The sequence below is a fragment of the Erpetoichthys calabaricus genome, chromosome 8 (assembly GCF_900747795.2).
Source record: "Erpetoichthys calabaricus chromosome 8, fErpCal1.3, whole genome shotgun sequence".
NCBI classification, from domain to species: Eukaryota; Metazoa; Chordata; class Cladistia; order Polypteriformes; family Polypteridae; genus Erpetoichthys; species Erpetoichthys calabaricus.
The window spans coordinates 174667013-174691948 of record NC_041401.2 but is presented as its reverse complement, the minus strand read 5'-3'; the positions used below and the strand labels follow the sequence as shown (position 1 = coordinate 174691948).

Here is a 24936-nt window from a genome sequence, read left to right as displayed (position 1 = left end):
TACTTAGTGGACTGCACAAGTGAACGTGCTTGGCTGAGCGGACCCCTTCAAGAGCGATTGGGAATTGACGACAGCTTCAGCCCCTGTGACTGTCTGACAACATCTGCACATTTAAGACTTGTGATTTGTAATAGGAACGCTCGATAGGAAGTAACTGTGTCTTGTCGTGTGTTTGCTTGGAGACGGCCCGATTAACTATTGAGTCCATTTCAGTAGCACAGTGTTAACAAGCGTGTTTTAATGGTTCAAGATGTGAGATACAACCTGCAAACCTACTGGTATCTACTGAAACGCCATACCGCCCACTCCTAGTGGCTGCTATGCTTCAGCTTTTATTTTTGTACCCAATTCGAGGCCCTTGATTTTTTACACTTTGCTTCTTTTACATTTGCTTAGCTGTAGCTGTCAAGCTCCCAAGTATACAACTAGCAACAGCATCTCTAGAAAAAAGTTTTATTAGCCAAAAGCATAAATACGCATTGTGAACAATTCATTAACAGACACAAATGTTTACAAAAACTACTTTTGGGAAAAAAATTATTACAAATGAGTACAAAAAGGCAACATTAAATACAGCACATTTGGTATAAAAAAAAGCATTATATACAAAACAAAACCGATTACTAGTTGCTGTATGACAGCTAGTGTAGAAATACTGTGTAGTGCCATATGACAATTGGAAATTCATTCAGAGACAGTATTGAGAATCTCGTTTGATTAAAGACAACACTGCTGATTTTCAAATTTCACTTTAGAACCACAAACAATGCTGAAAACATTGGGAGAAACGAGAACGGCAATTCACAGTTCAAACACAGTTGTATGATATTATGCTCACCAGCACAAGAACACACCATTAGCTAAGAACCAGTCCACATCCATAGGACATACTTTGCTTGAAACTCAGTCCAAGTTAAATTACCACCTGAAAATATCTGGTCTTGTAGATTAAACTTAAGAAAAAGGTTTGCTTAAAAAAAATCCAGTATATTCTACATCAGTACATTCACATTTAAATAGAGATAAGACTACTAAGTAAAGATGAAATGACGAAGCATATCAAAGGAAACCTGCAGAGCCGGTCTGTGCCACCCACTGATGTCAAGCCAAATGTCATATGGGTGCTTTCCAAAAAGAAAATTCAAAACACTGTTTTTACTGCACTTGCAATATGGGATTGGCTCCTCTCTAAGTGCAAGGAAAAGACAAACGGTCTTCGTGGAATGACAGTCCAAAGACAATGGAGCAATACAATACGAACAGATGGCGCACCCTGACATTTCATTATCATTTTGAATACGGGGCTAAAACCAGTACAACAGCTGATTCAGTTTGGGTACACATGCGTGTGTGTGTGTGTGTGTATGTGTGTGTTAGCAATGAGTGCAATCAACAGACAGCACAAACACGTTTTCCAAGATCACTCAGATCAGTGGGTCAGACAAGCAGTGGTTTGAAATGCTAATAAAACGGAGCTCGCCGCCTGGTTCATCAGATATTTGTTTAGCAGCCAATCAGTGAACAGTTGGTCTGTCTCATGGAGACAAAGGCTTGTTTGTTGTTGAACTTCATACCAATTCAGTCAGGGGGGCATACCAGCAACTATGACCCATCGCTAATTAAAACATACTAAGTTCTCCACGTAGTACTACTATTGAAAGTTGCAATTATTTAAATAATTTGAAACTCTGCTCACCTCTGAGCAGCCCCATTTTATTCTGCCATCCAGTTTTCACAAATCATGATATTAACTGGGAGAACAAAGTGTAATGCTTGCACAATGTTATTATATTATACACTGGAAAGTTAACACCACTGCAATAGAAAGGACCGTGCCTCAACCTAAATAGGCTCTGACATGGAGAGTGGTGTCGATGAGGCTGACATTTGTGCACTATGCCATGCTTTTAGGAGATCACCCTGCCTTATACACCTCCATATTATTTTCCACTGCCAGTTATAAAGGTGAAATACCGGCCCTTAATTTTTATTCTGAAATAATTTGCCTGTTTTTTCCTTAAAATTCATCAAATTCAGCTTTGATAACTTGCTAGCTTGAAATATGTTCCCAAAGGTGCGGTTATATTTGATTAATTATCATTTTGTTTACCTCTGTCACACCTTGTCTAAGGCATACTTGGAAATCATGTCCTGTTGTGTATGGAATGAGCAGAACAAAACTAGCAGTACTGACGTGGCTCGGGTGGGCGGTCACAGCAAAGCCCCGTGTGCTGACCGAAGGCTGAAGGAGACACGTATTGTTATTAGCCACCATCAACAGAATGGGAGTGGCAGGGAAGTCAACTGGCAGAAATTATCTAAATGCACAGCTGAAAGAAAAATGTGCTGAAATTGAATTAGTGCTCTTATTGAAGAATAAATTTAATTTGCCACAGGCCTGACCAAATAAAGCAAGCTTTAAAACACTTTTGGCTTAAAAGCTTAGAGAACATTAACTGAAGAAACACCAAGTGACAAAAAAAAATCCTTTAAGAAAGGCTTTTCACTGCCCAAACCTGCCCCCCCCCCCCCCCCCCCCCCCCATCACCCCTAAACCATTGCAATTCTTCACTCTTCCACCACTTTCAAAAAAATAAAAAAAAAATGCCAAGAGAAATCACAATGCTATATAGAAATAAGAGTCCAATGTAATTTAGATCATTACTATTGCCATAAAATATTGTCTATATTATTATCTAAAACATTTGGCACATACACACAGGCTGGTTTTCTAAGGAATATGTCATTCAAATCAAGATGAATAAGGAAAACAACATCAGAGGAAAAGAAAAGACTACAATACTGATTAAGCTTTGGGGCTCATCTTGCATTTCAACTGTCAGCTCACATTGCTAATTTTACCTCCTAGGAGGGATTCGTTGGTTATGTAGTTACTGACTAGGGCCGACTCAAAGAGTGCAGGAGGAGGACAGGTGAGAGTAATGGGAGACACTTCACCTGCTCACTCTTAGCTACAGCAACCAAATATCACCTAAATCTAACCATTTGCAGGCCTTTGTTGAGAAGCAGGCCTAACAACATGCAGCGTGTCTGACTCTCTAAAACAACAATGCAATTTAATATGTCATTATAAAAACAGTGTGTGTTAAAAGGCATGCAGTATGGAGAACCATACGCTAAAGGCAAATTTAGAAAGCTCTTTGTAAAGGAACTGGGGGGCAGTTACTGGGAATAGTGTACTTTTGGATGCTAATTTTGTCTAATTTTAAAGGGCAAACTACTTCAGGTAGAACTGAAATGCAAAACTGGACTTGCAGGTATTGTATGTAAAGTTACACATTATCCAATTTAATGTTCTTTGATAAGTCAAACAGCAACAAAGCTTCTGTTTGCAAGAATGTCAGAAGTGATAATCATGATTGTGAAAACAGCCTGTAGTAGTCTGGGTCACTACAGTTATACCCAATGTATGAACAAAATTATGCTTTCATGTATAAGTAAACTATAATTGAACTGGATCCCATTGAAAAGCCCTTATTAAACGGAATGTCAAAATATGGAGTAACACCATTGTCACAGTTCATACTGTTTACAGAGGTTTGCTGTAAACTAAAGCTTACAATAGTCTGATTATTTGGTGGGTTAAAAAGTAAAAAAGGTAGGAGATTTTTCATATGTAATTTTAAAAATGATCACCTGGATGTGGTTACTCAGCTGCTCATGCCAAGACATGAAGCAGCAGCATGGCATAGACTCTGCTCTTTCTCAGTTTATTCCTTACCACTCCTTTCCCTTTATAAAAAACATGGCAACAATGTCAAAAGGAAACCTTCAAATAAAACCCTTTCCATGGATTCTAGAAGTCACTTTGCCTTTCAGGTGGGACAAGTTTTCTTCTTTTTTTCTGAAGAGGCAGAGTTGACAGAATTACACATTGCTCACTCTTGTGGTTGCATCTGAGGTTATGGTAGCTGCTGTTGACATAACTGAAGGCCGTTCTCTTCTTACGTACCTTGGCTTCCGTACTAAGATAACAAAAAATGACAAATCAGAAGAACTGGCAGATAGACCCGGAGTGGTTTGTAAACACATAATAAAAATACTAAGTACATGCTCAACAGGTTCTTAAGTTATAAGGCTTTAAAAATCTATTGCACGTACTCAGACAAATGAGTCAGTTACAGCGTAATGTGTAGTTACTGAAGTGTTCCATAGTGCAACAATTGCAGTTAGCCATTAAAAAGATGGACAAATCATTAAACAGAAGACATTTGATTTCTCTTTCCTTAGATACTTCTGTCAGTGTTTACCTTAGTTATTGTTCATGGGGCTCACAAAGGTGGTGGGATCCAAAACTCTTGCATTCCCTGCCCTATTGCTGGTTAGTATGGCTAGTACACCTCATAAAGAGTTACCTGCAGCAATGGGGCAATTTAAACACTAAAACATTAAACTTTTTAAATCATAAATGTATTTAAGCACAACTAAAGAAACTATTCAGCCATTGTGAAAACTCTATTCCATTACTGCAACACAGCTGTACATTTCCGATTTGCTCCATTTTAGATGTGCAGAAGCTCATTACTTCACTGAATTACTCGGATTCTCTTTTTATGATTTAAACTACAGCAAGCTCACAATGTCACTGCTAGTGGTGCACTATACTTATGGCTGACCGCCTGTTCATCTTAGAATTGATCCTGCTACTTGCATAAAATGCCCAAATTTAAGGCCCTATAATATCACATCCCCTAAACTATACAATAAAGTGTGAGGCATCTAGGATTCTACAGTACTGTACAGTACAATATTCAACAGCAAATTGTAATTCATTGTATCATGTACACAAGATAATAAATCTGAAATAAACTGATTACACTATACATCAAAGCAATGTAGTATTTTTTTTTTTTAATGCCAGTGTCATTGTCCTCCTACATGCTCATTGTACATTGCAAGTTCACGACGCCAATCAAAATTCCGTGTTATGCGCTTTTTGGGGCAAGAAAAGGCAAAATGAAATAGAATGCTATGTTTGATTAAGTAGAAGTAATCAGTAATTCTACTGTTTCTCATTGGCAGACATTTGTTCTAATCCATTTTATGAGGAGGCAGATCTAATTTTAGAATTTTGTGCCAATGTGGCATGTTGATTTGTAGTAATTTTAAATTAATTTGGAATGAATAACCTTCAAATTATTGTAGTAATATCACCGAATACCATGATGTATGCTGAAATGCAGCCATAAGTGAGAAAACAAAAGTAACTTCTGTGTCCTGAGATAAAGGGCCCCGGGTATGTACGTAAACACTTTCAGTGGTGCATGGGTAAGAGAAGCTAATTACTCTCAATCCACAAATCTCTCCTTCTCCCTGGATCATGCTACCAGAGGCGATGGTACTGTACATCAATGTTTTAAAATGATAATTTGACCTTTTGAGACATCACACAGACCTAGTATATAGCACTGAAATACAAGAATGATCATATACCTCTTGTCATGGGATTTGGCTGCAGATGGAAAAATAATACCGAGTCTGTTTCATTTAATTCTCAGCTCTCTACTAGTGACTATTACTAAACAAAGAAATATTTCTAAGCAAGTAGCTTTATAATCAAATAAACACATTAAGATCACTTACCTGATGAGGTTGGGGTAGGAATCATTGCTGCCTGCACAGAAACAAAAATGAGTGTTAAATTGCTCACATATACTGTTTACTCCACACTTGCACCTATTACAAGAAACTGACAACAGGCTTAAGAATATCTCTTCCATAGTGTGTGTTTAGGCATGCAAACTCCATTTTCTTTTTGCCGATATGCCATGTTTATTATTCAGTACTGTGAGACAAACTTAATCAAAACACAGATGCTAGTATAAAACAAACATTACAATGTAAACCTAAAAAACAAAATACTGGAAAGATATCAATGAAGTACATTTAGATAAAAAAAAAAAAAAAGATGGAGAGCACAATATCAACCTTGGGGAAAAATACGTTGCACAACTGACAGTAAATGTTTCCATTCAATCATTTATTTATTCATTCATTTGCTTAACCCACTTCTTTCAGGACAGGCCAATGGCTAGTTGAACCCTGAAAGAGGGTGCTAATTGCCAGTACTCATTCTAGCCTTCACTTCTCACAGCAAATGACCTAATACAGCTTCCAAGCAAACTGGTTATGTATACAAACAAAATTTAGTTTAAAACAAAAAAATAGTTTAAAAGTACTTGGAAAAATCTATTTAAATCATAATGTCAGCCATCTAAAAAAATAAATATTGAACAAAACTCATATTAAGGCTACACTTGTGTCATTCATTGAAGAAGGAAAATGCCTTGCATATCAGTCCTAATAACACTGGTAAGCTGAGAGTAGTAATTTATTTCATACAATATTGAAATATGATCCACGTTTAGGCAAAACATTTACTATAAAAATCAGTCAGAACATAAGGATTAATATAATCATTTTAGAGTCAACATACCGTTTCACTGGGCTGCAGTATGGAGGCTGCAATGAAATGTAAAGCCATAAATTCACAGTGTTCAGTATATTAAAGCGTCATTTAGCATTATTTCTTTAAAAAGTGCCAACTTTGGTCAAGGGCAAAGAGTTCATTTTTTACATTCTTAATGATCACTAATGAACAGAGTAAAATGAAGCAAACCATTGCAGCATGTTGTTCTTTGGAAGAAGAAATGAATTTAGCTTGACATGCAATTAAAATACAACTGCATATCTTCAAATAATTTTATTGAATTTAAATTGTGAAAGAGACAAGGGATCTTCAAGAACAGTGACGTACAGTAAACTTTGCTAACAATTAATTAGCACTCTCTCAACATCACAGTTACTTAAGTTATATTCTGGTACCACAATTAACATATTATTCAAGTAGTCAGTCTTCTTTAAACCCAGAGTCTACATTTGTATTTTCTATTATGTAAAATTAAATTCTCTATTTTAAATATTCTTGTTTATCAAGGTGCTGGAGAGTGGTGATATGTTTCATTTTAATCAGATATGAAAATAAAACTTCACTGTACTCTGTATATCTGACAATGCAACTATACTACAACCATCACAACTATTGCCACTACGACTTGCACAACTATTGTGGCCCCGGCTTCCTATTTAACTCATTTTTAATTAATTTGTACACTGAATTGAAATTCTGGTTTAATTTCTTGTTCGAATTTCTTACATCAGCAGATTACCTCTTTTACTGTATTTACTGGACCTTCAGGCAAGATTAAGAGGAAGGAGCACCTTTAGTCTACTAATTATATCTGAATTAGGGTCATCTGTTGGCATCCCAACTCCCATCCTAACACACTCCCAGCCCATCACCACCTCAGCAGCACTACAGAGTGGGGTAGAGATCAAGATGCCTCATTCTGCACAGGACCCACCTTCTGAGAAAGGGAGTGTTTCTGCTGGATTTTCAAGCAGGACATATATATTCATTTTCCTGCATTTGACACTGTCCAAAATGTTAAAAACACACATACCAACATTCTGTCATTATTCAAGATAAGAACCCGTTTGGAAAAAATAAATAAATAAATAAATAAAAGTCATTATGGATTACCTCTTGGGAATAAAACATTCCAAAGTAGCTAGTAATCTAAATAACTTAAACAACAAGAGTAGTACGTACCTTATCTACTCTATTCAGTTCTATGACTAAATAAACAAATACTTGATTTAGAAGATCGTTTCAAATGATTGATGTAGTTAATAACATGTATTCTTCTACTATACAGTGAATGAAAAAAGCAGTATAACACACTACAAACTGAGTATTACACTTTTGAAATGCAGAAGTAAATTCTACTCTGAGCAATTTAGTGAAGACTGTTTTCTTGTTAAACAGAAATATTCAAGTTTACTCATTTAGGTAACATGCTCACTCTAAATTCTCTTATTATCAGTCAGGTGCCAGTTCAAATAAGACAGAAGCTCAGTTTATGTCAGTTTATGTGTCTTGAGGCAGCACAGTGGGACAACAGTTAGTAGTGAGACCTCTAAGCTTTGGATGCCACATTTCAATTCAGTGGCTGATCACGATCTGTGTGGAATTTGCATGTATGCCTTGTGTCAATGTGGTTTTTATTAGGTACTCTCTTCCCAAAGATGTGCTTTTTTTTAGTTAAATTAAGTATAAATTGGCCTGGTATACAAGTATGTGCACGTCACACATCCAGGGTTGGAATTCTGCCTTACACTAAAATGGGTTCAGGATCTCTGACATTGAAATGGAAACAGAGGACATGAAAAATGAACGAAGCCTTGTTTTTGCTAAATGCAAGGATTAGTGCCTACAAAATAAATAAATAACAGTCAAATTTTACAATAAAGCTAAGTGTAACTAATTACCAGTTGTGTAAACTTACACAGTGTTTATTGTATTTGAATACATTGGACTGTAGAGTGTTTCTTGTGGTATAAAATGCCTAATGTAACCAACCGATGTCACCTTTACATTGCATACTCATTCCTGCTTCACATCTGAATGGAGCTAGTCAAACAGAATTGGATGTTTGTAAACTGTAAACATTTCATTTGAAGCAGTTCTCATTGGTAAGAAGACTGGTCACTACGGATAGCTGGTGTGGGGCACAAACAAGCTAAAAAAAACTATTATACTATATGTTCATGAACCTAAAGTAATATATAGTGAATCTTCCATTAATTATAAAACATCAAAACACTGTGATATAGCAGACAATATGCTTTGCATGGCTTTGTCACTGCTTATGATATTTTTCCTCCAATTTCTGAACTTTATTTAATGATCGACTTGGCTGGTTTGAGCCAATAAGTACAGACATAATAAAGCAAGAACAAAACCACAATTTGTTAAAATGGCAAAAAGATTAAATACAAAGTATAAACTGAACAATGCACAAGTGTCTGCTCACCAAACAATGACCTTATAAAAACAACCAGTCACTTGTTGAACACTGATGTACTATACACTTGGAAATATGGGTTTGAAGAAAGAAAGAAAGAAAACTTTGGTTCTGCATGTTCAGTATTGTGCTTAGTCATTTACAACAGATATACAATGTTGCCAATGAGTACTAAAAATGTTCCCATAAAACTCTATGAAAAGGTATTTTCCATAGTGTAAAACCATAGAACGTTTCTGGCAAATGAACAAAGCCATAAATAAATACCAAATCCAGAAATTAGCTTCCAATTCAGATAGTAATGGACAGATAAAACATCAGTAAGACTGCCCACCAGAAATCAGTTTCATAATCATTGCTTCACCCCACACTATGGACAGAGCAATCACAGGTTAAAAAATGAAAGGCACACCTTTGTTTCTTCTGTAGAAGATGCTGGGAAGTTTGTTGGACCGTTTGAGGTAGAAAAAAGATGCCACAGAGAGAATAAGAAATAAGCTAATGAATAAGGTCCCAAACAGCAATGAAGCTACCACTCCTGGACCGCCTAGAAAAGAAATAATCATTCGGGATACAATCTAATAAGAATCCCACTGACCAAACTTAACCAAAATAGTTCATAACCAAGTATTCATAATGTGAAGCCTTCAAATTCTTCTATATTTGCTTCTAAAGAAACTTAAGTTCTTCCAGAAAATGTTCTTGTTATAAATAAAAGCAGAACTTGGTCATATTACCACAAAAAGTACAGCTTAATTGTAACAAAAGATAACAAATCTGCTGCAGAGGGCATTTTCTCTAGCTAAGGACAGCTTCCCAGGCAAAACAAGACTAAGCCTTGAGAGATACATTGAAAGAGCATCATTCAGCAACTATCGTTTTTATAACTCAACAGGCTGCTGATTGACTTCATTTGCCAACACAGAACAATAAAGCCATTGTAAATGGAGTGAGTACTGCTAAACAAATAGAGAAACAAAGATGACCTACAAATTGCAAAGGAACACTTCACAGGGAAAAGAAATTCTTCTTACCAATTTTTGGCTGTGGTGGCGCTGTAGTACTTGCATTTGATGGAAAATAAGTTTCATTTGAATAAACTGTAGAAGAAAAACTTAATTTAAACATATGTATTAACTGGTTTAACCCTTTGCCACCACAAAAAATAAACTTCACAATTAAATCCAGAATAAAAACATATAGTACTTGGGACTCTCTGTAATTGTGGCAGCCAGATTATGAAATTACTCAGAAAAAAAGCTCTCTTGCACTGGACTGTATTTCAGCAAGAGTGGAAAAAGCAAAACATAGCTACATTTTAAGTAGATAAAAACAGCCACAAACATTCATTTTGGAGAAGCTTACCACAGCTTATGTTGTACAGTAAAGTGGATGGTGACTCAGGTTTGCACCGCACACATGTAGTTGTGCCATTCTCAAAGCGTAGCTGATAACAATCTGACAATAAACAGAAAGAAATGCCATCAATGCAACTTAAAATATGCTAAACAAAACTGTAATACAAAAAACATTATGCTTAAGGAATAAATGATATTCAGGGCAAGAAATTACTGAATTGTTCAAGAATGCCTTTATTCAGAACATAAGATAAATAACATTCTGAAACCTGCCTAATAAAATTCAAGGGCACAATGTAGGAACCAGCCTTGGATGGGGCTGCAGACTATTACTCACAAACACAATAGGGTCAAATTATAGTGGTCAATTAAATTAACAAACTACTTAGGATGTGGAAAGAAACCTAGAATATGCAAAGTGAGTGGATGCTGAAGTGGAAACCAGGATGATGAATACTCTAATCAGGTGTCCTAACCAATGTGCTACCATCAGTCTTTATTCAGATAAAGTAATAGGTACTTGAGCCACACTTTATGGAGAACTGTGCTACACATTAAACTTCTACAGTACACAGAAAAAACTTAATCAAGGTGTGAATATGGTGAAACTGCAGCACAGTAATTGTTAATTTAACTGGATGCCAATGGATTAAGAAAATGTAAATACTTTATTAAAACAAACTGCGAAAATAATTCAAATTAAGGTTTGTTTTTTGTTTCTAATAAAATAACAACCATTTCCAGAAAAGTGAAATTAATCTAAAATTTCAATATCCCATCAACGACTCTAAATGATGAATATACCTTGACAATATTAAATTTTAAGGTTCAAAAGATAACCGGTACGGTCTTCTAATATTTCCAAAAATCTAAGCATGAATTGCACACCAATCGTCCCCTCCAACCATTTACTATTATAGTTATGGGTAGTCAAAGCTTATCTTGACACTCAAGACAGAAGCCAACCCTGAGATTTCAGTTTACTGCAGAGCAACCTTACCATACCTGGTCAGTTCAGAATCATTCATGAACTTACTGTACATGCACGTCTTTGGGATGTGAAGGGAAAGCAGAGTAGATGGAGAAAACCCATGGACACGTGGAGGAGATAAAACAACTATGCAGACAATGACAGGGCCAAAACTAGACTGAAGTCCCTGGGGCTCTAAGGCAGCAGTGCACCACCATTCTGCTCCATTTCAAGTACAGATAGGTATGGATATGGCACAAACTCTGTCTTCCAAATCGCTCGTTACATTTTTTAAAAACCTACGAGTTTGTTAGCCTCTCAGTGTGCACATCATAGAGTATTCTATTGATTCAAGAACATTTCTAACTAATCCACTTAAGCTCTGTGGGGGTTTGTTTTTTAAAGTTAATCAAGAATAACATAAAAATCAACATTACATAAATGACTAAATAATAAATATTTGCCAGAAAATAATCAATCAATAACACAGAATACACCAGTCAGGTTTTAATCTTTGTAACCTTTATAGAACTTCAGTTAACCACTAACTCGGGGAACACTCCTTCCCACAGACTGTTAAATCAGAAGACTCTCCCACAAATACTGCTGTGCAAACCTTAAAAAAAAAAAAATTATGTGCTGTGGTGGGAATAAACTATTTCACAGTGCAGAAGATGCTTTCATATATAACCAAGTAAAATATCGGACTCATCATCATAATTGAGTAAAAGTGAGACCCTTAAACTATAATCCATGAAAGACAGACTACATTGCACAATACAATCAGTCAAAGAGCTGATAGTTAAAACTAGCATTCTACAAATGTTTAGTATAAAGAGCCAGCAAGTGACGATGTTGACGGAGACCATATTGAGCTACGAGATTATGCTGCCAATAAAGTCAAGACAAATGACTTTCATTTCAATTTTCACAATCACAGTGATTGGCTAACTATGGCAATCAATATGCCAAACAATAGTTTGTTTCAAACGACACACTTGCCTCTCCTTTACACCCACGTCAGTGTACTGTAGGGATCATAGGTGAAGCACAACTGGCTATATAAGGACTCAGTACTGCAGTTGGTCTTTATAATTTTTATTATAAGATTTCCAAGATAAAGTTGAACATGCAAATTGTTGAATGGTAGGCAGCATACTGGCAAAAGGCAACATCAGTGTTAATCCAATTTTGGGTCATGGGGCCTGAAGCTTTCCAGCAGGTGAAAGACACAGATTATGTATGCTTGGCTTGCACATATGAATACTTGCATAGCGACCAGATGGAAAAATATGAAAATAGAGAAATCACCAATTTGCAAATATTCGTCATATAAAATGGCTCATTATGTAGAATTTCCTGGATGGATGAGAACAACACACTGTACATCAGTGGATGAGTGACCTTACCCAGCATCCCAACTCTGTTCTTTGTCATTAAGTTGTAGCAGTGCTACCGCAGGAAACTCCATTTCCTAGCAGCCCAAGGGGGATTACCTGCATAGGATGACTGAAACCGAAGTAGAGCTGCTGGGGAAGAAAGAGGCCAGTGGGAAAGCTGAAAAAGGGGGGGCAGACGGAGCAACAGGAGATTAGTGTTTTTGTGTATCCTGTCCAACGTGTCATCTGAAAAGTTAAATTGTGTCTTGGATTGTTTCCCATTAGGATGAATGGACAGTCTCATGTCTGCCTGTTGTGTATATAGTGGTGGATTCATTGTCGTGTGTCTTCAAAGGGAGCGCTCCTGCAAATCTCACTCCTCGCCATTCAGGACAGTAGTCCAAGTACACATTTATTAATTTTCTATGGAAGCTGTTCTCGGAAATGTCATCTTTATACCATCAATTCATTTCATCGATTGCCATTTTCATGGACGTCGTGTGTGGTTTTTGTTAGTGGTTTGTTATTGTTGAATTTGTGTTTACTGTACATCACTGTAAGGGGAACTGGGGAGGGATCATTGTAGTTTTCTTATATTTCATATTTCATTTATTATTGTTCAATACATTCTTTAATTGTTATTTTATTACCGGTTGCTTTTTTGTCTCTGCGAGGATGTGTGTGCAGGTCGGGCCAAGGCTGGGTGCGTCCCTGTAATCTTTACCAAAAAAATAAATAAATCACTGTCTCATCAACGATGTGAATCTTAGCTGTACTGGACCGCCACAAACTTTTGTGCTTTTAAAATACTGCATGCTCCATACCTGTCTGAATACAATGTACATGCAATTTATGCAAAAATTGTATTCTGCGTTTGTTGTTAATGTGGTGTTTTCACATTCTTTCTGCGTCAAAGTGGTTCTCCCTCTGGGTACTGCAGTATTCCCTTACACATCCCTAAAGACCATGCAAATTAAGAAATGTTCAATTGTATAACTACACAAAACAAACTACAAACATAATTAAAATGAAAAATTTTACTACTTTTTTCTATTTGTTATTAAATTTGTATAATAATTTGATCCCTCCATTGTGGGATCTTTACTTTTATAAAGCTGAAAAACAATTGCCACAAAAGGCCTTACAATTGGCTTCCACCAGTGAATGATTAAAATAAATGCCACATTGGGACAAAAGCCCCACACTTAACAGATCATTCAGGTTGTGCATTTTAAGGAAAGCTGTGAAAATGAAAACTAAAGAGAACTCTAATGAAATTGAAGATAAAATACAAAATTTATAAATTAGGAAAATGGTACCCAACAAGAACCAAGTCCCTTAAAACTCTGTGTACAAGTAATGAGTCTTGTGAGAGAAGCCACAGGGAGAAAAGTTACCACTTTCAAGGAGCTACAATGTTCAGATGCTGAGACTAAACCTCCAGGGAAATATGGTTTGGGTAGAATTATGCTTTGGGGCTGCTTTACATTAGCAGGGACTGAGTATCAGGTTAAAATTATTAAAAATAGAAGAAAGAATGGAAGGTAAGAAATACAATCAAATACTGCAAGATAATCTGGTCCAGTCTGTTAAAAACTGAAGCATGGGCAAAAATTAATCTTTCAGCAGGACAATGATCCCAAACACAAGGTCAAAATAACCTCGGAGTGGCTCCAAGAACATAAAAGTGAATATCTTACAATGGCCCAATTGAGATTTAAAAAAAAAAATTTTTTTAAAATGACAGTGTACAAGCTTCACCCAACCAACATGTAACACCCACAGCAACCTGCTTGGAAGGAGAGGCCATAATCACTCCAGAAAACAGTGCAAAGCTGGGCTATTACATCTTGCCTGAAGAAGGGCCCTGAGCTGCCTCGAAAGCCTGCACATTGTAATCTAGTTCATTTTGCTTGACTTCTCATTCGATTCTATCATTATCACGAAAGACTTAAAGCTGCTGTAACAGGTGTCTCTGCAAAATAATAGTATGTGGATGTAATACCTATGCAGAAAGCAGGAGTATTCAGTTCACATTTCTTTATAAAATTATTCTAACATAAAACAATAAAATTAAAAAAAATGTGTTTTCTTGTCTTCCTATATTATTACATTTTTCCAACCAAAATTAGCTATTAGGTAAACTGGAACTGAGTGATCCTTTACAGATCCTTTGTGGTCTGCCAGGTGATTTTCGCAACACCTTTGGAGTCATTTTGGCAGGTCAGTCGCTTATGGGCAGATTCAACACTGTTTTTCCATTTGGAGATTATAACTCTCACTGTGGTCCGGTGGAGTACCATTAGCTTTATACCTCTTTCCAGACTAATAGATATCAAAATTTTTTTTTGTTTCAGATTTTTTCAGGAATGTCCTTTCCTTTGGACATTACACACTTGAATCTTTGTTAGCAAGTGGACTCCAATTGTATGCGCTAAAATAAATAAGGCTTACAGTGTTTACTGTTTCACACAATAAAGTTGGTGTTAAATAACTTTTTTTACTTGACAAATAAAATACTGTAAGTAAAAAAAAAAAAAAAAAAAAAAAAAACACCCACGGTTTATTTGTTCTTTATCTATTACTACATTTTGGCTGATGCTCTAAAAACATTCAGTATTAACAAAATCTACAATAACAGAGGAGATAAGGAAGGTGGGAGGTTTTTCTTGGCACTATACAGAAGTGTAGTGTGTTCATGCATTAATGACCCATGCAATTAAATCAGTAATACTGTACCTGGCCTGCAAGTTGCATTAAATGGGCAACTTCCATTTATATCCAGTTCATCTACACAGCAATCCAAATGAAGAAGAGGAGCACCCTAAAATAAAGGAAAAAAATTATTACTTGGCATGGAGAGAGCTGTGTACTGCAATAGGCTAGTTTAAGTACACAAACTCTACAGAACACCACAATTTCTAGTAAGAGTAATCCATTGAAATGGAATGGTTATTACCTTTAAAAAAAATCCTATATAAAATCTAATTTATTTAATGAAAGAATACAGCTTACCATAACACAGATCTTCTACTTTAAGTATACTTGCCAAGGGAAAATAACTCAACAGATGCAAAACAAACAAAGTAAATACTTTATCATAGGATTAAATACTATGTTCAGTATGCGAAAAGTTAATGTTAGCAGGTTGCCACCAGGAGGACATGAAGCAGTGGAAGGATATACTGTAAAAGGACTAAAGAGTGAGAAAAACAAGAAAACTCCTACTGACAATTAGAAAGCATCACTACATCCAAATCAATTAGCATCTTGGATATGTAGACATAAGCTGGACTTGCTCTTTTCGAATGTCAATGCCTTTAAATGTAAACCTAGAAATCTGAAACAGTCTTATTCCCACCTATGTGCCTGTATATATACTATATATACTGCGGTGGGTTGGCACCCTGCCCAGGATTGGTTCCTGCCTTGTGCCCTGTGTTGACTGGGATTGGCTCCAGCAGACCCCTGTGACCCTGTGTTCGGATTCAGCGGGTTGGATAATGGATGGATGGATATATATATTTCATGCGTAAACGTCAGAGGACTTCCTCTCAGGCTGAATTGAGGTGTCTAATAACCTGCTGGGACAAAAGGGGGCACTATAGCTAACATTGTTATCTTCTTCTTTCTCCACAGTGCTGAGAAGCCACCCAGTGAGGGCAACTGAATCCACTCTTTCCAGTTCAGCCACCATAAAAACCTGGATGTCCCAAAAAGAGTCCTCAGTACTGGCACAATTCACCCACCGGACGGAGCTCCGCTAGCCTTACTCTCCAGTCCTACAACCTTGCTTTTGTTGCCTTGTGTAACTCATACAAAGGGAAATACGCTAAAGAGAGTTTTCTTCTGTTTGGTCTTCAGACAATAAACGGGATGACCCGAATGCCGCCCCAAATTTAGTAGTAGGGGCTGTCATTCCTGCACTTGGCCACAACGCTAGCTAGCTAGCTAGATAGATAGAGCTTTTGTAAACTTTTAATTTCCCCTTAGGGACAAACAAAGCATATCTATCTATCCATGCATCCTTCCACCCCAGTCTGGGCCTTCATGAGCCACAAACATGACTGCTCCAGAAGAAATTCTGCAAAGCTCGCAAAGTAAGAGAGCCAGAAAGGCTGAATATGGAGTACTCACCAAGGTTTCAAAAGGACCGTAGAACATATACACCCAACTATGACTGGTATCTTTTGAATAACAACCAGGATAGACGTGTCACAAGCTGATGTGGCTTATTTTATATCCCCAGTGACAAACATCTGAAGGGTGTAGTCCCACTGTGACATGCTCAGTGACACAGTGAGGTACTAACACTTGAAGTGGAAGGCTCACTGGGGCCACAAGTTTGTCTTGTAGCATTTTTCTTTGCATACTTCATGATCTCTCGTGATTCTTCTTTATCAATTCAATTCTGTTCATTTTTGTACAGCGCTCACCACTAAATCAAGCACAGAGCGCTGTGACAAGTTCTCATGTTAAATGCCAAGTATAAATTTTGCAAATTACTAAATACAGCATAAAGAAACAGACAGTCATTAAAGAAACAGATTTGTTCAAATAACAAAAGACAAAGTAGAAACTGATCAACATACAATACAGGAAAATCAACATTTGTCCATTAATTAATTAATTGTTGAATTATAGCCAGTTCTAGTTGTTGTTGTTGTTGCTATCAATACTCTATAGTTTTTGAATTCTATTTTTCCTGCCATTTTAGAAGGCACATTAAAGATTCTCTCCTGTGACAAAGTTTTTATTTGAGAATGAAACTGAAAACAGATTTAAAGAAATCAGCATATGGTTTAAAATAAATCTAGGAACACAAGATCTGTACTGCATTAGGTCTTTATTAATGCAGACATACTGGATTAAGTGGCTTAATGATGAACATGCACATACAAAATGACCGAGACATTATCAACGCAACAGTTAAGCCTCGTCTGTGTAAGAAGGTCATGGCAGGAATGAAGAACTGAATCAAACAGAAGCTAAGGTTTTCACACAATTCAAAAATACATGGGGCTAATAGTTTGCGCTATCTACTAACCAAAAAGTACAAAACAGGAAAAACAACTGCAACATCTTATCTATGAACACAGCTGCATAAATAATAGCACAAAACAATGCCAAACAAACATGGAAACAAAACCACTTGGATTTAGTCTTAAGCAACACTAATCTATGAAATTAGGAATTAAAGTATATACTATTTACCGGTGTTTAATAAAGATATTTAAAAAAATCAAGCTTAGACAATTATTTGTTGTAAAATTTCTAACCAACAACAGCTGTAAAGGGTAAGGGATGCATTGATTCATTAGTTTTCTGATCTTGTGTGTTCTACGACAGGGTCACAGGAACAGCAAATATAAAAAATGCTACGATTAAAAAGCACTATAAAACAGGACATTTGTTTGGTGGAGATACTGTAGTACAAAACACTTATTCTACATAATTGTATGTAAAAAATGTACTGATAAAGAAAATACCTGAAAATATGAAGTGTCTGGAATCTGTAAGCATACAAAATACATTTACAGAAATCCTAAAGCTCATTTAGGCTTTAGTGTTTCATCTGAATAAATTAATTTTGTCATACACCACCAAATAAACACACAGAAACCTCACACCTGAGGATATGCTACCATACAAACTCATTCTGACGTTGTAGGAGGATCACAAATAGGAAAAATAAACAGAGGAAACACATGCAGAATCTATAAATAAGGTCCCATTTGTCTCTCTATGACATAGCTAAAAAAAGAAATCAAGCCTTAAGTGCACAAACGTTAAAAAATAAAAACAAAGTGCCAATGGGAGCAGAATAATATCAAATACAGTATTTGTTTACAGCAGATTACTCCAATCCCTATGGGAAGGTTGCATATAACTAACTTTCCAAAGAATCATTTTATAGATTCCCAATGAGGAAATTGCAAAATGAAGGAGGAAATTAATGTAAAGCAAACACAGAATCCCTTGTAGTTGGAGGAATGAAAGTCCAAAGCACTGCACTTTAAAGTGGAAGCTAAAGAAAGGGAATAATATTCACATTTGAACAATTCAGAGATTTCTATGGATTACTGAGTGAAAATAGTCACATACAAACCGCAACAACAAATGTTATTTACAATAACTTACCAACAATTTCCCCCATTAATAGCAGTGAATTAAAACAGTCTAGCATTGTCAACAGAATGAGAGAATCTGAAACCAAACCCCATGTCTGTTTCAAGTAAAACTGTGAAAAAACACGGTGAAGAACTGAAGAGATTAGCATACCAATACCACCTTAAAGTTTACATCAGCATGAATTATTTGGGTAAATCCAAAAATTACACAGAATCCTTCATCATGTTTCCATTCTCAAAATGGTTCACAAGCATTTAAAAGGGCACAATAGGAAGAGACATTCAGAACAAGATCAAACCAATGTCACAGTGTGTGTGTGTATATAATTTTATATATATTATATAATGTTACTGTCAATGTGCGAAATTAGGCATTGTGCAGAATACCTAGGAAATCAATAGAATGCTGAAAATGGGATGTCAAAGTATGAAAAGATTAAATTTTCAAATATTTCCTAGGCATTCTAGGAAAAGCCAAACAGGCAAGTGATTTTGCATAATGTCTAGATATTAAATACAATGCCTAGGGAAAGTATATAGCATATTAAAGTAACACAGACATTTCAAACTTTACCTAAAAATGTCACGCATTCTATACAATACCTGCTTTTCACACACTGCTGATAACAGATCTCTCTCTCTCTCATATTTATTTATTTACTTATAATATATATGGTTGAAATAGTTTACTGTCAAATAAATGCAAAGAGTACACGACACGTGTTTCGCCCTCATTCTGGGCTCATCAGGTATACACACTCCACTACACTCCCTCTCGGGAATCGAACCTCGGACGTCAGCGTCAGAGGCGATGCCCCGGAGTGTGTACACCTGATAAGCCCAGAATGAGGGTGAAACACGTGTCGTGTACTCTTTGCATTTATTTGACAGTAAACTATTTCAACCATTCTATGATCTGCTCTTCACAAACTGAGGGCACCGTGGCGGACGTTAGCAGATCGCTGGCCAACCACAAGCGTTACCTGGTAGGTAACCACCCATACAATCAGATTGTGACACAGACTTCGAATGCCGTGAATGTAATTACCCCGATCTACATGCTGTCAAATAAACGAACCACACGCCGTGGCGCAACGTTAGGGGCATCGCCTCTGACGCTGACGTCCGAGGTTCAATTCCCGAGAGGGAGTGCAGTGGAGTGTGTACACCTGATGAGCCCAGAATGAGGGCGAAACACGTGTCGTGTACTCTTTGCATTTATTTGACAGTAAACTATTTCAACCATTCTATGATCTGCTCTTCACAAACTGAGGGCTCCGTGGCGGACGTTAGCAGATCGCTGGCCAACCACAAGCGTTACCTGGTAGGTAACCACCCATACAATCAGATTCTGACACAGACTTCGAATGCCGTGAACATATATACATATATATACATATATATATACACACATATATACACACACATATACATACAGAACTGACCATTTGAATTAATGATCCATCTCTCCCCCTCATTTGTCAAGAGTCCTGTGTTCAATTCAAATTACATTTCATGTTTATGCCCAGTGCTGATTTTTCCAGGAGCATTTATTTAACAATACTTCGGCAACAATGCATGCATTTTGCACGATGTGAGCATACGACTACATAACTGGCAGTTGGATGATGCAACATAAAGCAATATGAGAATTTTTTTCATATTGTTGGCCGAGGTCCAGAGCTGGGGCCTCATGTATAACGCCGTGCGTAGAACTCACACTATAACATGGCGTAAGCACAAAAGCGGGATTGTGTGTACGCACAGAAAAATCCAGATGCAGGAATCTGTGCGCACGCATACTTTCACGTTCTTCCACTACATAAATCCCGATCACCGTGAAAAGTAACGCACGTGCCCGCGCCTTCTGTCCCGCCCCAACTCCTCCCAGAATTACACCTCTTTGAATACGCAAATCAATATAAATAGCCTTCTGTGAAAAGACAATGGGAAAAGCTCAAGGGAAAATATAAGAATTTCAGCGAATACCAAGTAGAGGCAAAGGAAAAACGTACAAAAGGAACTTGATCGAGTGACAGTGTCGGAAAAACTCGAAAGATCAAATTCACAAAGTCGCACAGTGCCCGAAATAAAAAAGAAATCACATATCAAAGTCGCCGTGAAAAGGCAAGTCGTAGCCCACCGTCTGAGTGTCATATGAAAGCGTATTAGGGTACAAACAAAAAACAAAGGCACACAGTGGGGAAAAAAGCACGAAATGTCAACTTTAATCTCGAAATTTCCACTTTAATCACGTAGTTTATTTTGCCATTAAAGTAGAACATCATAAACTTAATCTTAAAATCGTTTATTTTACTAGTTTCTCAAGTAGCACGTTAAATGCTTTGTTCTGTGTTTTATCTTCTATGTGCTCTGTGTGTGTGAATCACTACGTGCTTCCGTTCTTTCTCTTTCTCCGACAGGACACAGAATGCATGACATTCGAGAGATTACAGCTCTCTGAATAATTAAAATACTGAGATGTATACGTGATATCATTTTCATGATGATAGGAATGAAAGCATGTTATTAAACAAGGGAACACGGTGGCGCAGTGATTGTTCATATCTCACGCAAGAGGCTTGCTGCACCATGTGCGACCTTCGATGAAATAATTTATTACAGAAGTACTGTCTCTTTCAAACGTACTAACCTCCAATTCCTGTCCATACTTTTCTTTCTCCAATCACCACACAATCAGCTCTGTAATAGACGTTAAGCCATTTGTAAGCTTAGAACGCCGATTCTTCCAAACTTTTAAGGAACATTGAATTATCTTCGTAGTACATGTTTAATTATTCTATTCGTCTATCCTCCCAGTGTCGCGTCAGCACCAGCAAGAATACAACGCAAGGCAGGAGCTATCCTTGAACTAGCTATACGCTGCGGCACCGTGTCCTCACTTAATTATTAACAATACAGATTATTTAAATGAAGTTAAAGTTTTATCTGTATACTATAAGCAACATATTTTGCTGCATTTCATCTTAAAATGATATTGTCATCATACGCGCTTTATAAAGTGGCGCAGGTTGTGCAATATTATAACTGTAGTGTAAGTTTACAGTGAGGTGATTGTACTTATAAGTACAAACAGTTCTACAAGGAGCACTTGATGGACTGATTGAGTGCTTTTATAGTTCTTGGGATGAAACTGTTTCTGAAACGCGAGGTCCGTACAGGAAAGGCTCTGACGCTTTTTGCCGTGGTTGAGGTAGTGTGTACTTGAAACTGTATACCGATAATTCTCTTTCCGATTGTCTGCTGCTGTGATTCATACTCAGATACAGTGATATAAATACTCCGAGTGGTGCAGTGAGAGTAATATGGAAAAAGATGATCCGCAGTGGCAACCCTTAACGGGAGCAGCAAAAAGAAGAACAAGATGCAGTGAGCGTAACAACGCTATAGCAGTTATGGTATTTGGAATACTATGGCTATTCCCTGGCCCATTATATTGCTGCAGGTTAATTACAATCAGATGCATTACACTAATAAACAATATGCAGTTAATTTCAGTGTATTTATAAAGCCGCGTCAGGAATGTGGAGCTAAGAAAGAAAGGATGAGCACACAGGAACAGTAGTTTGACCATTCTGTGGACCATTATATTGTTACAGGTTAATTGCAATCAGATGCATTAAATTTATGAACGATATGCGGTTAATTTCAGTGTATTTGATAAAGCCGCTGCCGTGGATGTGGATACAAGAAAGGGTGATCACACAGGAACAGTAGCACTGCTTTGACGCTGGGTGCCGCCAGTCTGCAAAACCGAGCGGAGAAATTGCGTACGCCAAGGTATGAGTTACCGTGGAAATGTGCGTGGCTTTACGCCAAGTTTAGGTTTTATACATCGCGATTTGAGCGTGGAAAGGTTCGTACGCAACATTTCTGTGCGTACGCACCGTTTATACATGAGGCCCCTGGTCACCATAGACTGCTATTCTACCATAACTTTTTTTATCTTCATTCTTCATGAAAACACTAGATTAAATTTTTTTTCAACATATGCAAAAAAAATCATTTTTGGGTGGAGTATTCATTTAACTAATTTAACTGTGTGTCTTTGGATTGCTTAAAGAAAATAGAGACAGCAGTTCAAATTCATTTCATGACACAACTACTCTTATTTTTAATCTAAACAATGATAAAAAGATGATAAAGAGAGATAATAACTCAGACTGAAGGCTTGCCCTATTACCAAGAGCAACCTTTTCAAATTAATTTCTGATGCCTGTGGCAACATTATTGAATAAAATACTTTACTTGTAATTAAGCTTTATATTTTCATAGAAACAGTTTGAAAAGTTAACAACTGCCTCAGAGCTCCAAAGTCATAAGTTAACATCTCAGCCTAGGCATGTCTGTCTGTCTATAATCGATATTTTTCTTTCTACTGTTTCCTCATACATCTCAAGGATATATATGGCTTAGGCTGATTGCCCACTCTAACCTGACATGATATATCTAAAGGTTATGTATATGTACTGCATTCTGTGATGTATTCAGTGGTGTACTGATTCCTGCTTGTTCCAAATTCTGTGAGGACAGGTGCCGACTCATTAACACAGAAAGTTAAAACAGCATATTCAGAAAATGAATGAATAAATTAATCCATCCATGTATCTTTTTACTAAGATTTTGGGGGTTTTCCTGGCAGTACTAAAAAGCATGGCAGCAATCTATCCTGGTTAGGACTCCATTACACACCAGGGCATATTCATGTACAGATCCATACTCACTACTTTGGAGCCAATTTATCGTTGGCAATCAATTTAACAAACACATCTTTGCTATGCCAGAATAAAACAAGAATGCAAGAATGAATGTTACGGAATGCATGTTGATTTGATTTGATGTATAGTAGCTGAAGCTATTATACAGTAAAAACAGTTGCAATATTTATGAAAAAAAGGCTAATTCAAAATGTATGACAATTTTGTATTGATCACAGAAAACAAAAGTATCAAACTGAGAGTGAATGTATATAATCTGACAGATATGCCTTTTCACTGGAGGCATTTTTGCTTTTGATCATTTCTAAAAACGTTTCAGTGTGTACTGTGTACTTAAACATAAATGATAAAAACAAACTGCACAACAATTTCTTAATCAAGAATATCAAATAAATGTTTACATTACAGAAAGACTTTTAAGGCTTTAGTTTGCTTTTTGCTGAATTGAGAAATTCTCAAAATCTGTCTTTGTACCTTTGGGTGTGTATATGGACTAGGGGCAGGGGTTGGCAGTTGTTTGATTTTTTTCCAAACAACGTAGGTAGGTAATACCGCAGAATTAAAATGACAGAGCCTCAGGTCACTAGCCTTGGGAGAACGTATAGATGTGGTATTTTCCAGGTACTCTGGAATCCTGTATTTGTCTAGTGACTACTTCCATTCATCTTATACAGTATATTACAAGTATAGAAACAGAGAAGCATGTTCGCAGCAGGAAAGCCTGAACATGAAAGGCACTGCTACCTCAAAGCTTCAGAGTCTTTGGGTTCAAATCCCACCCTTGCCACTGTATCTACAGAGTTTGTGTATTCTCTGGAAGTCTGTGTAAAACGATTCTTCTGGTAACCCAATTTCCTCTCATAGCCCAAAGCTTTGCAGGTAATTTGAGTAGCAACTGTAAAACCTGCCTACAATTTTTTTTCACTCCTATCAAATTTATAGGTGTTCTTTACATATTTGACGGGGTTGAAATCCAAATATGGCAACAGAGTTGCTCCACATTACAGGTTTTGAGAGATGAAAGTTTAAAATTGAAAAAGAAAAAAAAAAATCTATTATAAAAAAAAAAAATCCTGGAGAGAAACAGTAGGGCGTCGAGACGTGATCTTCACGTTAAGATCACGGAAGACAGATAAAAGACCCGCGAGGACCTTAAACATGAGACATTGTGCCAAGAGATTGACCCAGGACTGTCTCACGATGATGTAGAACATGAGATTCTTGCAAGACACGCCCTACTTACAATCAATATCAAATAAGACAACGGGGCAGCAAAACATTCAGTCTTGTGAAGGATTTGAGCACACACAGATCCATGGTCTCAGCGCATATAAAGCGTGTAAGGACAATATGTTATAAATGAAACGTCGACGACTAAGCAAAGAAGAAAGAAGCATGGAGAAAAGAGACTCAAAAGTGTTGGAGAGAAAAAAAGAGCAAAAAAGAAAAAATAATCTAGGTGCAAATTCAG

The 24936-nt window shown here is 36.8% G+C and overlaps 1 protein-coding gene across 1 annotated transcript in view; it reads right to left on the bottom strand.

Moving 5' to 3' along the window:
* Window positions 1-441: 441 nt before the first annotated feature.
* Window positions 442-24936, bottom strand: part of c8h1orf159 (chromosome 8 C1orf159 homolog) — a 36994-nt gene continuing 12499 nt past the window's right edge. Inside the window, exons 2-8 of the mRNA XM_028807845.2 lie at window positions 15335-15419; window positions 10254-10346; window positions 9923-9988; window positions 9301-9435; window positions 6458-6483; window positions 5605-5635; window positions 442-3986 (exon numbers count right to left, since the gene is read on the bottom strand). Coding sequence (XP_028663678.1) covers window positions 3889-3986; window positions 5605-5635; window positions 6458-6483; window positions 9301-9435; window positions 9923-9988; window positions 10254-10346; window positions 15335-15419 — 534 coding nt within the window. The 3' untranslated portion in view covers window positions 442-3888. The remainder of the gene's footprint in view (window positions 3987-5604; window positions 5636-6457; window positions 6484-9300; window positions 9436-9922; window positions 9989-10253; window positions 10347-15334; window positions 15420-24936) is intronic.